Consider the following 16,525-nt stretch of genomic DNA (forward strand, 5'->3'; position numbering starts at 1 on the left):
TAACAACTGGAGATCAACCACACTCACAAACGCTAATTACAAAATACTAGCAAAACACTTGCTCGCGATCAGCTTAACAACTTTGAGATCAACCACACTCACAAACGCTGATTACAAAATACTAGCAAAACACTTGCTCGCGATCAGCTTAACAACTGGAGACCAACCACACTCACAAACACTGATTACAAAATACTAGCAAAACATTAGCAGGAAGACATAGCAAGCTAATATTACCAAACAACAAGGAACAGAGTTGTGGTTTTGTTGTTGTTGTTGTTGTTTTGTTTTTTTTTGTTTTGTTTTTTGTTTTGTTTTTATAATAAAACAACTAGCTGATGACAACACTGTTTCTTCAGGATAAGGAAGATATGTGTGCCTCTTCTATCATTAGAGAATTTTCAAAGTTTTTAGGTCTTTTTTTTAACCAGTCGAAAACTAAAGCAATGAAAATGGGAAAACACAACCATGCAGAAAAATCTACCACTCAAAATTACAGACAAGATCTCGATACTTGGAATCTTCTTCAAAAACAGTGTTAGAGCTCATAATATAGAAGACAACTGGACATCAAGAATTCAGAAATACAAAATATAATGAAATCTTCGTATGCTGGAGACCTAAGCATACACGGCAAAATCGTTATAGAAAAGAGCCTTTTAATCAGTCAATTCATATTTGTGATGCAATCAACTGGACGTACAGCAATAATAAAACTTTATATATGTAGCCAAGCACTCAGCTGACAACAGATGACCGTGGCTCAACTCACAGCACAAGCTGAAAGCTGAGCTATAGCAGACGCCTTTTTCACAACTAACCCTGGTCTCCAACAGCTCACGCAGAATGTATGACGCCATTCCCGGTTTGAATGCAAAGTCCGTTTTCAACAACTGCTCCTAAACATCTATTAAATCCAGTCTGTGCATCATGCACTGCAATATTATATTTGTTGAGCTTGCACACACACTTTAATCAATTAGAAGCATGCTTGATTTCAGTTTAATTGTTCCTCAGTCTAAAGATTACAACTGACGCTAAACTTACGTCATTTTGTACTTCTCGTCACACAACCACTCAACAATTAGTGTTGCTGTACACCATTGGGTGAGCTAAAACATGTGCTCCTGCTACACCATATTTAATTAAATATCTCTTTTGTCAGATCAGTAAACTACAAGTATTTTTTACTGGCTGAATTGTCACAATTCCATCTTTAAATCTATTCCATTTGTGTTTGCCCATGTTAAACTGATATAATACAGTTGTAATTTTCAGACAAGCTTGCTAAAACTGACCCTTTTCAAGTGACTTAATTAAGGTTACAAATTCATCTTAAATAATCAACACTTCATTTTATACTCACATAGGTGATGAGCTCTTTCTTTTGCGACATCCGATGTAAATTGGTTCAGGAATCATTTAGAAATCTATCATTAAACACCTTGTTACAAACACAATTCTAATCAGATTTAGCCTGATTGGGGACCTTTTGTTTCACGGGCCATACTAGCGTCATTGCAGTTCCCTTAACTTGCATTAATAGCCACAGCAGGTGAAGACTGGTCACTTTCCACCTGGTCAGTCACTGGCTAGAGCCTGCTCTCTCTCTCTCTCTCTCTCTCTCTTGCTGTGTTTGATCCGGATAACTACAGAGGAGTAGCATTGACAAGTGTAATCAGCAAAGTTTATACTCATATTTTGAATAAAAGACTTACGAAGTGGGCAGAAACAGAAGAGAAAAACATTGAGCAGCAGGCGGGTTTTAGAGCTGGTTATAGCACGATAGATCACATATTCACAATGTATTCTTTGGTACTAAATTATCTCTTACGAAATTCTAAATTATATGTAGCATTTGTAGATTTCAGAAAAGCGTTCGACTCTGTAAATCGTAATATTTTGTGGGATATTTTGAGAAAAACTGGTGTACATGGCAAGCTTTATACGCCGTTAAGAGCATATATGATTCTGTCCTTGTGTGTGTACGTGATAAATGTAATTATTCTGATTTTTTCGAATGTCCATATGGTGTTAAACAGGGTTGTCTGCTAAGTCCCTTGTTGTTTTCGTTTTTCATTAATGAACTTGCTGTTGAAATATCAAAAAAGGGCAGACATGGAATTCAGATGATTCCAGGAGCAGTAGAATTGTTTTTGATGTTATTTGCAGATGATATTGTGCTTTTGTCTGATACGGTCATTGGATTGCAGAATCAACTAACTGTTTTAAAGCAAGAAGCAGACAGATTGCGGCTAACTGTAAATCTTGAAAAAACTAATGTTATAGTTTTTCGAAATGGGGGCCACCTTTCAGCACATGAAAAATGGTTTTATGGTGATAAAGAATTAATAGTGATGAATTCCTATAAGTATCTTGGGATGTTATTTACCACGAAATTGAGTCTGTCGTCTGCTTGGGCTGAAACAAGCAAAAAAGGGAAAAAAGGGGTAATAGAAATTATCAGATCTTTTCGGAAGCTACATTCCATTGATATGAGCCTTTTCTGGAAATTGTTTGACACACAAGTTGATCTGGTTTTGACCTATGCAGCAGAAATTTGGGGACTTTAGATTAATAGTCAACTCGAAAGGGTGCACACATTTGCTATTAAACGTTTTCTCGGCGTTCCACTACACTCATCAAACACAGCACTATATGGGGAAACCGGCAGATATCCACTGTATGTTAAGACTTTCGTTAAATGTGTAAAGTATTGGATTAAGTTGACAAGGCTACCGGCTTCCAGATTATGTAAGCAAGCGTATGAGATGATGTTAGTGCAAGAAGAGAGAGGCAAACAAAACTGGGTTTATCAAATAAAAAAAACTCTAACTGAACATGGATTTGGACTTGTTTGGATGTGTCAAGGAGTGGGTTACGAAAATGTGTTTATCTCAGAATTTAAAGATAGATTGATAGCATGCTATAAACAAAATTGGCATGGAGAAATGGAAAGTAATGATAAATATAGCTGGTTCTTTTCCTTCAAGACAGCATTTCAGACAGAAAGATATATTTCAGTCATAACAAGCAGGTGGCACAGAGTCAATCTTGCTAGATTTAGATTGAGAACAGTCGGGCTGAATGCTAATAAAAGATGGTTTGAGACAGGTGGATTAACATCTCCTTGTCCAATGTGTGGTGAGAGTAAAGAAGATGAGATACATTTCATGTTCAGTTGCAAAGGATACGAGGAGGTTCGGGAAAACTGTACACTCTTTAAAACAGCTGCAGCAAAGAGGAAAGACCTGGTCAGTGTCTTAACATCAAATGACGAAAATATTATCCTCTCACTTGCAAAATACGTCTCAGAGGCAGTAGATACACGGAAAAAGAAAATAAATGATCAAAATGCCCGTTAATTCAAAATATATACAAACATTAATGGTTTCCAAAACGATTTCTTTGGGGGTTAAAAGTAGAAGCAGATAGAATTAGTATTTGGATGGTCAATCTGATGATGATGATGTTGTTGTTATTTTTTTGTGTGCAATTTGTTGGCTGTTGTTTATTGATATAACCTTTGTAACATTAGGTGCGTTAGTTTTTGTTTTTGTTTTATTTTGTTTTACTTTTTCAAATGATTGGATAAAACGACACTGTAACTTCCCCTGTACCCCCCTGTCACATGGGCTGTTAAGCTAATGACAGTAAAGAGTCAAAGTGTCAAAGTGTCTCTTGCTGTGTTACACACAAGAGTGGCCCCAAGTGGCCAACACCTTGCTCTGTAAGAACTCCATTTAAAATGTGCTGATGATTTGTAAATTGTATTCTTCGATACAGTACTTGTGTTCATATGAGTATGTTGATACTGCTTTGTTCAGTTATTGCTTTGACATGTAGTCACAGCTCAGCTATGATTGATCTAGAAAATCGCCATGTCGTCATATGCTTGTAGCATTATTCCATTTCATTCTTTTCAACACCACAGTCAGTGATGTCTCTGCACACTGATAGTTTGTTCAGAATGTTCTAGTGAATGACATGTTCTTTCTCATTTGCTGTAACTGAAGAAGGATAGGTTACTTATCCAGCTTCAGCAGAGGAGATTTAAACGTTTAACACAAGCTTAGCTATGTTAATATTTGGCTTTGATGCAACAGATTACTTGTGTAAGTTCATTCGCCACTTAATGGTTAAGCCATGACAGTTTTTCCAATCTTTGTGTTGTACACTGATTACTATTTGGTCTCTCAGTTTGCCAGTATTCTATCAAAGCAGCTTATTCTATTGTTTATTATTCATGTATTATTTCACATGCTGATATCAGTTGTACTGCTACAGTGTGCTCAGTACTCTAAGATGTGTGTAGTATTATGTTGTGGTGATAACAAGGTAGCGTTGGATTAATATCAATTATTGGTTAAAACCCTCTGATATGTATCACAGTCTGTTAATTGTAATTTAGCGATTATGCTCTCTCCTATATCGTTTACTCCAGTACAGTGCTACATAATAACTGATTCATTTGAATCACTGACACAGCATAAGCTTTACATAATCTATACTCAGTGTAATTTCATTAAATCAGCTTTGCTTCAACCACTGTAACTGCACTATTCAAAATATCAGAAATGTCATTTGATGTCAGTGTTTGGTCTTCACACATATGCATTATCTTATCTTATGTTGTTGATTAACCCAAACCGAGTGGTAGTCTTTCCATGTAATATGTATACATGTGCTTTACTATTCACTTGCATTCCTGGCATGTACTTACTGACCTTTGTTTACTTGTGTCTTATCAGTGCACTGTTTTCTCTTTATCTTCTCATTTTCTCTTTGTCTTTTCATCTTCTTTCTCCTTCTTTACTTACTTAACTATTGTAAATAAATCAATAGAAAAACCCTTTTGTGGCTGGCCTGCTATATGCCCCTGGCCTGCGCGTGGATCTTTTCTATCCTTTAATACAGTAAATCATCAGTAATTCTTTTCTACCGCCCCTTTATATAATAAACCACTCGGGACCACAGCTACAAAAGTGGCGTCGTCAACAGGAAAAGATCCACAACAAAATAGATCCAGAATTATTCCCTTTAATGTTTCAATTCTTTTATCCAATTAAATCCAAACAATGAATTAAAACATTTGAAAAGGTAAAAAGGAAAATAATGGAAAGCAACCCTGAAAACAGTGGTATGAAGCTGATAAATGTCAACGAATTACAAACATGTTTAGTAACAATGGTTTGGCCGACTCTACAAGTCCCATGACGAAGACTGGAGCCTTATTCCTAAATCATACTTTCACAAGCTAGCAACCGACAATAATGTATGCGAAATAAAGTGCAGACAATTTTCTTGTCACTTGATATGTTAATCAATGCAGCCACGTCTGTCACATGTCCAACAGCTGTATGTTGGATATAAAATTTGTTCTGAATCCTGTGCCGAGACAGTAACGCGCTTTGTTTCAACATATTAACCAACATTTCAATGATATTCCCATTACTGGCACAGGTGTGATTTATGTCTTGTTTTTATCCTCGTTAGCGTGCGTGCGCGCGCGCGTGTGAATGTGTGTCAGGCCAAGTCAAAATCTTATTTCACAGTTGCTTTTTCACATCAGTCCATCAATGAAAGAGAGAGGGAGAGAGGAAAAGCAACAACAACAATAAATGCATATACATACAAGAATAGTGTGATAATGAAATACACAACTGCATCTCTATTTCACACGAGCGCGCGCACGCGCGCGCGCACACACACACACACACACACACACACACACATGAACACAAATACTCAAGCACAAATACACCACACCCATCCCATTCACAAAATATTATGCAAAGCTGCTGCCAACACAAGCATATACTAACCAATTCACAGTCAATGAAAGCAGTATTAGTCTAATACATTGAGACTTGTATCACTATTAATCGTTTTCAGTGATGTCATTCTTCAGGATTTTCTTCTTTTTATTCATGATATTTTTTTTGAGTGAGTGGAAGATTATTCCAAAATTTTCCACCAGAATACAGAAAGCTGGATATAAAAGAACATTTCTTAGTCTAGGTAAGCAGAGCATGTGGTTGTCTGTTCATTAGTTTTAAAAGTGTTTGCAATCTTTCTTGGAGCATTTCCATACATAGCATTATGCGTGCAAACAGCTTTGTTGAAGAACAGCCTGTTGTAAAAAGATAATAAAAAAATATATTAAGTTGTTTATAGTCCATTGGGGTCAGGGTGATCTATTTTAACAAATACTATTTTCAGTGTTCTTTTGTACAAATGGTGAATAAATTTTATGTTTGTGACGCTACAGCTGTGCCATAAAGTTGACGCTTTTGTGTGTGTGTGTGTGTGTGTGTGTGTGTGTGTGTGTGTTTGTGGGCTGCAACTCCCACGTTCACTCGTATGAACACGAGTGGGCATTTACGTGTACGACCGTGTTTACCCCGCCATGTAGGCAGCCATACGGGGTGACGCATAATAGACAACTGGCAGGATAAGGGCACAGAAAAAGAGATTCCGTGAATGGACACTGAGGATTCTTTTAATTCACTAGGGACGGAAAGTTTTCTGCCTTGCTTTTCCCTACAGACGGCCCATTTGTTAGGGTTTGGAAAACAATCACAAATAAATACAAAACATGAAGTAACTGAATTAAACTCGCTGTACTTGACCTACTGACCCCTCTCCTCTCGTCGTGTGTACGACCACCCGGAGAGCGTGTCAATACTCCCCCGTGTGAAGTACTACCCCGTGTCAATACTGCCCCGTGTCAATACTACTCCGTGTGAATACTCCCCCCGTATCGACACTCCCTCTGTAACGATACTGCCCCGTGTCGATACTCCCCCCGTATCGATACCGCACCCGTGTCAATACTGCCCCGTGTCGATACTGCCCCGTCTCAATACTGCACCGTGTCAATACTCCCCCCATATCAATACTGCCCCGTGTCGATACTCCCCCCGTGTCGATACTCCGCCCGTGTCAATAGTGCACCGTGTCAATACTGCCCCGTGTCGATAATCCCCCGTGTCAATATTGCACCGTGTCAATACTACCCCCATGTCAATACTCCCCCCATGTCGATACTGCCCCATGTCGATACTGCCCCGTGTCAATACTGCACCGTGTCAATACTACCCCCATGTCAATACTCCACCACCACCCCATGTCGATACTGCCCCGTGGCAATACTGCCTCCGTGTCAATACTGCCCCATGTCAATACTGCCCAGTGTCAATACTACCCCGTGTCAATACTCCCCGCATGTCAATACTGCCCCGTGTCAATACTGACTCGTGTCAACACTGCCCCGTGTCAATACTGCCCGGTGTTAATATGCCCCATGTCAATACTCCCCCGTGTCTATACTGCCCCGTGTCAATACTGCCGCTGTGTCGATACTCTCCCCGTGTGAATACTCCCCCCGTGTCGATACTGCTCCATGTCCATACTACCCCGTGTCAATACTCCCCCATGTCGATACTGCCCCGTGTCAATACTCCCCCGTGTCAATACTCCCCCTGTGTCAATACTGCCCCGTGTCAATACTACCCCGTGTCAATACTCCCCAGTGTCAATACTGCCCCGTGTCAATACTCCCCCATGTCAATACTGCCCCGTGTCGATACTCCCCAGTGTCGATACTTCCCCGTGTCGATACTGCCCCGTGTCGATACTGCACCGTGTCAATACTGCCCCGTGTTAATACTGCCCCGTGTCGATACTGCCCCGTGTCAATACTGCCCCATGTCGATACTGCCCCGTGTCAGTACTCTCCCCATGTCGATACTGCCCCGTGTCGATACTCCCCCGTGTCAATACTCCCCCGTGTCTATACTCTCCCCGTGTGAATACTCCCCCGTGTCAATACTTCCCCGTGTTAATACTACCCCGTGCGAATACTCCCCCCTGTGAATACTCCCCCCCCTGTGAATACTCCCCCTTGTCAATACTCCCCCTGTGTCAATACTCCCCCATGTGAACACTGCCCCCGTATCAATACTGCCCCCGTGTCAATACTCCCCCGTGTCATAAACATGCCTAGAAAAGCGTACTGTCAACAGCATAAACATGCCTAGAAAAGTGTACTGTCTACAGCATAAACATGCCTAGTAAAGTGTACTGTCAACAGCATAAACATACCCAGAAAAGTGGACTGTCAACAGTATAAATATGCCTAGAAAAGTGTACTGTCAACAGCATAAACATGCCTAGCAACGTGTACTGTCAACAGCATGAACATACCCAGGAAAGTGTACTGTCAACAGTATAAATATGCCAAAGAAAGTGTACTGTCTACAGTGACAGACATAGACCAGAATGTATATTAAAAAAAAAAAATTAAAAAAACCTACTATTACTACTTATGGATATCTTTATGCTTTTTATAACAATTTGTTAAATAATATTCGTCATATCAGTGTTTCCATTTACAAACTCACATAAACGAATGCTACTCACCTTACCCTCGTTATCGCATCAGCGACCATCTTCGTCCTGTCAACGATACTCTCCATTTTTCACATGCCCTGCCCTCTCTTACCATCCGACCTCTGCTCTCGCACTGCTTCTGTCACCATGGTGAACGTCAATTACATCAGAGCGTTGCTGCCAAATATATCAGGGCAGAAACAATTCAGACGACACGATGACACGACGCAGCACATCATCAGCCTGGGCATCGGCGGAGCAAAGACAAAAAGAGGATCCAGAGCAGGCAGACTTCGCCGTTTGTGGGGCTCTGTCTCCTGCACTGATCGTCCTGTCTCCGATGTCAGCCCTGCTGTTGCTGTGACTGTCACGGACAACCTCAACATTCATGTTCAAGATGACACCTATACTTCCCGCTACACTGTCCTCTGACACTTTTCCAGAATGTGATGTATTTCCCGTGATTGGCTCTGCTCTGCTTCCTACTCCTCCCACACCTGTCTCAACTCCCGGACCTTTCTCTTCCTTCCCACTGTCCTCCACTGCTCAGTCACCATTGTCTCCTTCCGTCGCCTGTCTGTCTGACTCACCTGATTCACCATTAAATTCCTCTCAGCCTGCCTCTGATCTCTTTCCTGTGTAAAAAGTGTTTTCTGTGAGAGTGTGGTTCGATTCTATTAGAGAGAGAGAGGGGAACAGACAGGGGGGTATAGGATCAACTAATGATGCACTCACTCACTCTCTCCTCACACCAATAGCAGGGCCACATGGAGTGGTTTTTATAGAGTGTTTACTTTACAATACAGCACACACATTAAGCAGTTCACCCTACTTAGCAACAGCAACGCACACTAAGGCAGCACACACTGCCTACTTCAAGTACTTCCTACAAGCAGCACACAGTAAAAAGATCATCCTACACCTAAAGCAGCACCTATAAGCAGCACACAGCCCAACAGGGATTTCCTTGTTCCTCACATCACTGATCAGTCAGTCACCCTGTGTCAGTCAGTTCTTCTGGGAGACAGCTAAGAACTGGCTGTGCTGACTGGTTTTATCCCTTCCCCCAACATACTGTGCATACTAATGCAAGCTACAACACTCACTCCCCCAACTAGTTAAACAGAAATAACCAATCTTTGCTTACCCTAGTGATGCTATGTGAATGACTGACAGATTCACTGCTTAATCCCAATTCGTCCAGTTCAACAGATTGATCTGATTCGCTACAATTCATTCCACTTGTTTCTACAACATTCTGTGATGACAGGTTCACCCGTTTACATTTACGTCACAAAGAGAATGGGGAGACGGGACAATACAACTCTGGGCATGTTAGCCGGCATGATCAAAGTTCACATTAGCATAAATTCTCCCTAGCTTATGTTCCGAAGTCCCGCCATCTACGTCAGTTGCGTTCGTGGAAGGGGAGATGGGGAACGACTTGAAAGACAGGCCGCCACACGGGATGTTCCGACATGTCGTGCTCGTCCGTTTCGAACATGGGGATTGTGGCAGACGTCACATAACCGCACGTATTTCAACGACTGGGGCGGGTGACACGGTGTCACGGACCAAAGAGGGCCAACTAGGGAGTGGGGTGAGGAGGGGGGGGGGGGGGGCGGGGATGGAAGGGAGGGAGGGGGGCGTGGTGTAGGCACAACCTCAAAGACTGGACTTTGGGATGGAGCGGGAAGGAAGATAAGAAGGAGGGTGGGGGGTAGGGGACAGAGTGTGGGTGGTGGGGGTGACACTGCTGGCACACTATAACACATGCATGTCTGTTCAATGTTCTGTCTGTCTGCCCTGATCAAAACACTGACTATATGTGACCTGTTTCCTCGGAATCACCCATAAGTCGGCCGACCCCATTTCGAGTAACGAGGCCTTAAAGGGTTTGAGGTGAAATTTGACGATTTTGAGTTTTGTGGACAAATCACTTCATAAGAGGTTAATCTACCACATACTGGTTGGATTTATCCGAAAAAGCATAATAAATGGCTTAATTTGCAGTTTTTCTGGCACTCGAATGCCCAGTTTGCGGTCGCTATCAGTGTAAAATCGTCTGTTTTCAAATTCATTCTTCTTCTGCAAACTTGACAGGGCCCCCCACACATCATACCTTTGTGGAAAGCTCGATGCTTCTATTTTTAGGTTTGATGTAAGATATCCACTGACAAACCAACCAGAATGCTTTAGACAGCAAAGTTTGGTTGTAAATAAAACCAGACTCTCGACCAATCAGCAAGCATTCTACAACAAAGCGTTGGTGATATGAAGTGATAGTGGTTGTAAAACCTTTGCTGATTGGCTAAGCTATGAAAACCCAGTTTCCGGTCGAACACAAACAAACAAACCACGCTTTCAACGATGGAACGTGAGGACCGTGCTCTGCTTTCTTATCTGAATTCCTGCCAATCTAGCAATCTGTTTGGAAATGGAAGGGACAGAAATGCAGCGAAAGACTTCATTAGTGATTATTTCACTGCTGATCATGCTGTAGAAAACTGGTCGGACTCGGATGAGGACTCGGATGAAGAGTGTGGAGATGGCCTAGTTCCACCACGTGGCCTTGCCAAATCGACGGTCGATTGTGAAAACAGCGATGATAGTGATGATTCCGACACAACCGATGAGACAAAAAGTTCACCTACTAATGTCGGGATAGTCAGTGCTACCAATGAAATTAAATTTCAAGTGGTAGGAGCCGCTGAATGTGCTGACGACGTGGCCTGCAACGGAGCCCCAAGTCCTGCCATGCTTGCAAATGCACATCAGTGGTCATGTCATTGCAAGCAAATCAAAGTTGCTTCAAAAACGGCTGGTGACCATAGAAGTGGGTGCATTGCACAATTCACCCCAGATGAAATTGTGGAATTTCAGCTGTCAATCCAAGACATGAGTAGAGGTAAGTTGTGATGTGATTTACTTGTGTTTTTCACTTGATAAGACAATTATTATTATTATTATTATTATTATTATTATTATTATTATTATTTTTACAATTTTTGTTTTATGGCAAAATAAAAATGTAGTGTGTGTGTGTGTGTGTGTGTGTGTGTGTGTGTGTGTGTGTGTGTTACTGTTGGTGAACATGCACATTGATGATGGTATGTGTATGCATTGAGAGTTTAGACGTCATAACAAAGTAAATACTCAGAGTGCATGTATTCAGTGTGCATTGAATTAGATGTCATAACAAAGCAACAACACTTGGTGTGTGTGTGTGTGTGTGTGTGTGTGTAACTAGGTGTTGAGATTTTTGGATATGCCATAATAAAGCGACAAATCTGTGTATGTGTGTGTGTGCCTTGAGTTCTGGTGTTTTTGTGTGATGTTAAAATTGATAAAAAGCAACAATGTTGTATACACATACATACATAATAATTACATATATATCTTTATATAATTATGTGTGTGTATGCACTAACTCTGCTGTGCTGTATATGTGTGTGTCTTTCACTAATTTGAGTTTAACATCTGTTCACATTGTGTGATTTCAGGTTTTAGAATGTGTGTGTGTGTGTGTGTGTGTGTGTGTGTGTGTGTGTGTGTGTTGTATTAGTAGTTCAATGACAAAAATGTGTGCAAACATAATTGATGCACTTGCATATAATATATTGCTTTTGGTATTAGTTGAATTTTTTGAATGACAGAATAACACTTTTTAAAATCAACAAATTTCATATTTATCTCATCTGCGTTGCAGAAGCAAAAGACATCCTTGTCATTGGTATGGTTGCAATGTGCATCCGCACTGGTGACAAAACTGAGTGTACCAGACGGAAAGAGCAGAAGGACCGCCAGAAATCCCGTTCTTCATATATCTTGATGGGCAAATCTGTCTGCAGCAAGACTTTCTGCAAACTTGTTTGGTAAGATCAAAGAAACCTACAGGGCTTTAATTACTCCTGGAGACTGGGCAAGATTTGTTTTGCTGTTAGTAGTGTGAACTATCTAATTAAATGTTGCATATAACTTTAAATTAAATCTGTAATGTATCAGTTATCACTTGCACTGACACAAGTGTCGCTTGTCATATATTAATTATTACACATGAACTGTAGTACATTGAAAATACATAAATAAATAAAAATTATCTTCATCTTTACCATTGCCAGTCTGAAAATTGAAATCAGTTATCACTTTGCACTGACAGCAGTGTTAGTTGTCACATTTTACAACTGTACTGTTGTATGATTTTGAAAAAAAAAATTGAAAAATATGCTTTACAACATTATACCATTGCCATAGGCATACCTATACACCACTACCACTACCTTCCCATCCCCTTGAAATTGAAGTTAGCCCTCATTTTAAGAAATTGAGAAGTGGAGTTTTAATCTTTTACTTTGAATTGTCTGCAGTTTACTGAATACATTGCTGAAGTATACTAATCACTGCAAAAACAAATAGCAGTGCACTGACTGAGTAAACAATTTTGAATGCCTTTGATTTTAATACAACTCGATTATTATCTCTGATAATACAGAAAATTTTTATTGGCAAATATGGCAGACTTCATCAGCTGTGTGTGTGTGTGTGTGCTTTATTGTAACATAAGACAGTGTAGTATGTTCCCCTTCAGCTACTTTTACAGTGCAACCTGTTGATATGTTTGCAGTATTGGTGACCAGAAGCTGAAAACACTCTGCAAACACTACAAGGAGTTTGGACTGGTCCCACGGAACCTGAAGTCTGGTGGGAGAAAAAATAACACAAAGGCTCTCTCCCTCCCTGACACCGAACGTGTTGTTGACTTCATTAAAGGCTACGCTCAACATCATGCTGTCAGTTTGCCTGGTCGAGTCCCTGGATTCAAGAGAGATGATATCCAGTTGCTTCCGTCAGCAGAGACAAAAAGCGGCATCTTCAGGCTGTACCGTGCAAGTTGCCAGAATGCAGGTCAGCACTGAAAATTTCTGAATTTCTGAATCCACAACTAAAAAATTATGAATGAAAAAAATTAAAAAGATGGGACAGTTTTACAACTAAGGTAATTACACACAAGTCGGCTTATTGTTATTTAACATGCACACCAAGACTGTAACATTATGGACCAATAATTATATGTATATTATATATATATATATATATATATATATATATATATGTATATATATTTAAATGACAGATTTAAATGACCCTTTGGTGACATGCCTTTGATGTTTCATTGTACTAGGTCTAGGAATGGCACAACAAACCATAGCATTGTAAGACTGTGTACATAAATCACAAGTAATGTGATTTTTTTTATGAAAGTAGTATAGCAGACATAAATGAATAATGGGAAAAAATGTAAACATAGTGTAAAACATAATTTTTTATATTCTGATGGTTTGTTTCAGGTCATCGGCATGTGAGTGCCTCAACTTTTAGGAAGCTCTGGCTGCAGCTCTGCCCTTTCATTGTGGTGACCAGACCTCTGACTGACCTTTGTTGGCGGTGTCAGCAAAACACAACACAGATCTTTCGGGGAGCTAACCTGACCCTGGAAGAAAAACAAGCCCTTATGGAAAAACATCAGCAGCATCTGAGTCAGGTTGATGCTGAACGACAGCTCTACCGGGACATGGTAGCTAGCTCAAAGGCAACAGTGACAGAGCATGCATTTGCCAACCTTGGCCCATCTGTTCCCAACAGTAAGGACATCAGAATGCACTACTCCTTTGACTTTGCTCAGCAGGTGCACTACCCCAGTTGGCCAGATCAGCCAGGTCCCATGTATTTCCTCACCCCAAGGAAATGCAGTATTTTTGGGATCTGCTGTGAAGGTTTTCCAAAGCAAATTAACTACCTCATTGACGAAAGTGTTAACGTCAGCAAAGGTTCAAATGCAGTGATCAGCTACCTACATCACTTCTTTGAAAACTTTGCTGTCGGTGAAATGCATGTTGATCTGCATTGTGACAACTGTTCTGGCCAGAACAAAAACAAATTTGTGCTCTGGTATTGTGCCTGGAGAGTGATGCGGGGCCTCCACACCAGTATCACAGTAAACTTTATGCCTCCTGGGCATACAAAGTTTTCGCCAGATTGGTGTTTTGGCCTACTGAAACGCTGCTTCCGTCGCACCCCAGTTCACTGCCTGGAAGATCTGTGTCGGGTTGTCAGCAGCTCAACCCCAGAGTCCGGTGTGAACATTCCACAGCTTGTCGGCAGGGAGGACTGGTCAGTCACTGTGCCAACCTATGACTGGCAGAACTACTTGAAGCCTGCGTGCTTTGAGTTCAGGGGCATCAAAAAGTGCGCACATTTTAGATTTAGTGCAGAGCGGCCTGGCTTTGTGTTCTTCAAATCTGGTCTGTTGGATGAAGAACAGAGTCGACAGCTAGTGAAGCCAGCAGGATACCAGGGGCTTGCTGCCATGCCTCTTGCTCTGCCCCCTCCAGGGCTGGACTACACTCGGCAGAACTACCTGTACACAGCCATCAGGGAGTTTGTGAAAGAAGAACACAAAGACACTGTGTGCCCTCCTCCCCAAGAAGATCGCACCGAAGAATAAGGCCCCAGGCTCAGTTTCTGTTTCAAGGATGTGTACGTACTGATCCATATACACCACTTCACGTGCTGTTAAAAAAAGTTTCTATTTCAAGGTGTCAAAGTGTGCGTACTGATCCATATACACCACTTCACATGTGCTGTGCTGTTAAAAAAAAAAGTTTCTATTTCAAGGTGTCAAAGTGTGCGTACTGATCCATATACACCACTTCACATGTGCTGTGCTGTTAAAAAAAGTTTCTATTTCAAGGTGTCAAAGTGTGTGTACTGATCCATATACACCACTTCACATGTGCTGTGCTGTTAAAAAAAAAAGTTTCCATTTCAAGGTGTCAAAGTGTGCTTCCCTCTGATTCAGTTGTGGTGTGAACAGCTGCTGTGTTAGTGCTTTTATTTGTCTCTTCACAAGATTCAAGCATCAAAATGTAAGTGCATTTATTGTTATTTTTTTATATTATTATTATTATCATCATTATTTTTAGAAATCCGTTTCCATTTCAAGAAATGTCAAAATTATTATTATTGTTATAAAACTGTATTAAAATATGCTGGCTGAACTACTTGTGTCATTGCATGAGAAGCTGAAGCTACTATTTAGCATAAGTTTATTTTTAATCTTTTTGTTTATTTTTTAAGCCAAGTTTTTGTTTACTGTTAAATCCTTTCACCATTTATTTGAATGGGAGACTACCTTGTATTAAGTTTATGCAGCATGCAATATGCTCCATCATGTGACATGTCAAATGCACTCACTGTGGAAACAACATGCTTACACATGCATGCATACACACATAGTGACATACTTACAAACACACACACACACACATACATACATACATGCACAAAATAACCTGCATATATATATGCATTGTATGGCTTCATGTGGCTGTGTGCTGATATAAATGAAATATTTCTGGATATAAATTTCTCAGTGTGTTTTATTGGTCTGACTGGAAAATCTGCGTCCAACGTACAACTGTTAGCAGACCCATAATGGGCATATCAAAAGAAAGAATTAAAATTTTACTAGTTCAGACAATGTATTCGACATTAATCTTGTGTTCTGCAAAGTTTGGGAAAGTTTGGTGAATATTGAAGGTCCGTTGCTAAGGAAAATCTGAAGCAGCATGACACGAAATCTTTAAAGTCCATTTTCTCAAAATGGCCGCCTTGATACATACCAACTTCAAAGCTGCATATCTCGGTCAGTTTTTTTAATACAATAATGATACTTATATCATATTAATCTTCATTAAATCTAGTTTTCGAATATGTACATATCTCAAAAAGTGAAAATTATAACTTATGGGTGATTTTGAGAGAACGGGTCACATATTTCTGATTATATTTTTGAAAATAACTTTGATATCGTATTTCTTACCGAAACCTGTTTGAAATTACAAGGTCACGAACTCAAACTTAAACAACTGACCCCCACTGGATACAAAACAGAAGTTACTTCCTCAACTGTCTCGTGGAGGTGGCATCGTCATCGTCTATAGAGACATCTTGGAATCTTCCCCTTCGTTCTCCCATAACCATGCCTTTCCACATGACACTTTTGAAATGCTCGAAGTCACTTTCAATGTTCCCGGCCACTCAATTATTTTCTGTTGTCTGTATCGTCCTC

At 40.4% G+C, this 16,525-nt stretch overlaps 1 protein-coding gene across 1 annotated transcript; it reads left to right on the plus strand.

Moving 5' to 3' along the window:
- Nucleotides 1-11,292: 11,292 nt before the first annotated feature.
- LOC143282263 (uncharacterized) lies at nucleotides 11,293-16,225 on the plus strand. The gene is made up of 4 exons (XM_076587864.1): nucleotides 11,293-11,302; nucleotides 12,104-12,269; nucleotides 13,019-13,299; nucleotides 13,743-16,225. Exons 1-4 carry the CDS (start codon nucleotides 11,293-11,295, stop codon nucleotides 14,897-14,899), a joined length of 1,614 nt encoding a protein of 537 aa, XP_076443979.1. The 3' UTR covers nucleotides 14,900-16,225.
- The last annotated feature ends 300 nt before the right edge of the window (nucleotides 16,226-16,525 follow it).

Source organism: Babylonia areolata, chromosome 5 (assembly GCF_041734735.1).
Source record: "Babylonia areolata isolate BAREFJ2019XMU chromosome 5, ASM4173473v1, whole genome shotgun sequence".
NCBI classification, from domain to species: Eukaryota; Metazoa; Mollusca; class Gastropoda; order Neogastropoda; family Buccinidae; genus Babylonia; species Babylonia areolata.

Excerpts from the sequence above, each read along its gene's own strand:
- LOC143282263 (XM_076587864.1), top strand. Across the intron at positions 12,270-13,018 it reads ACTTTCTGCAAACTTGTTTG|TATTGGTGACCAGAAGCTGA; the intron begins GTAAGATCAAAG and ends ATATGTTTGCAG. Across the intron at positions 13,300-13,742 it reads TGCAAGTTGCCAGAATGCAG|GTCATCGGCATGTGAGTGCC; the intron begins GTCAGCACTGAA and ends GGTTTGTTTCAG.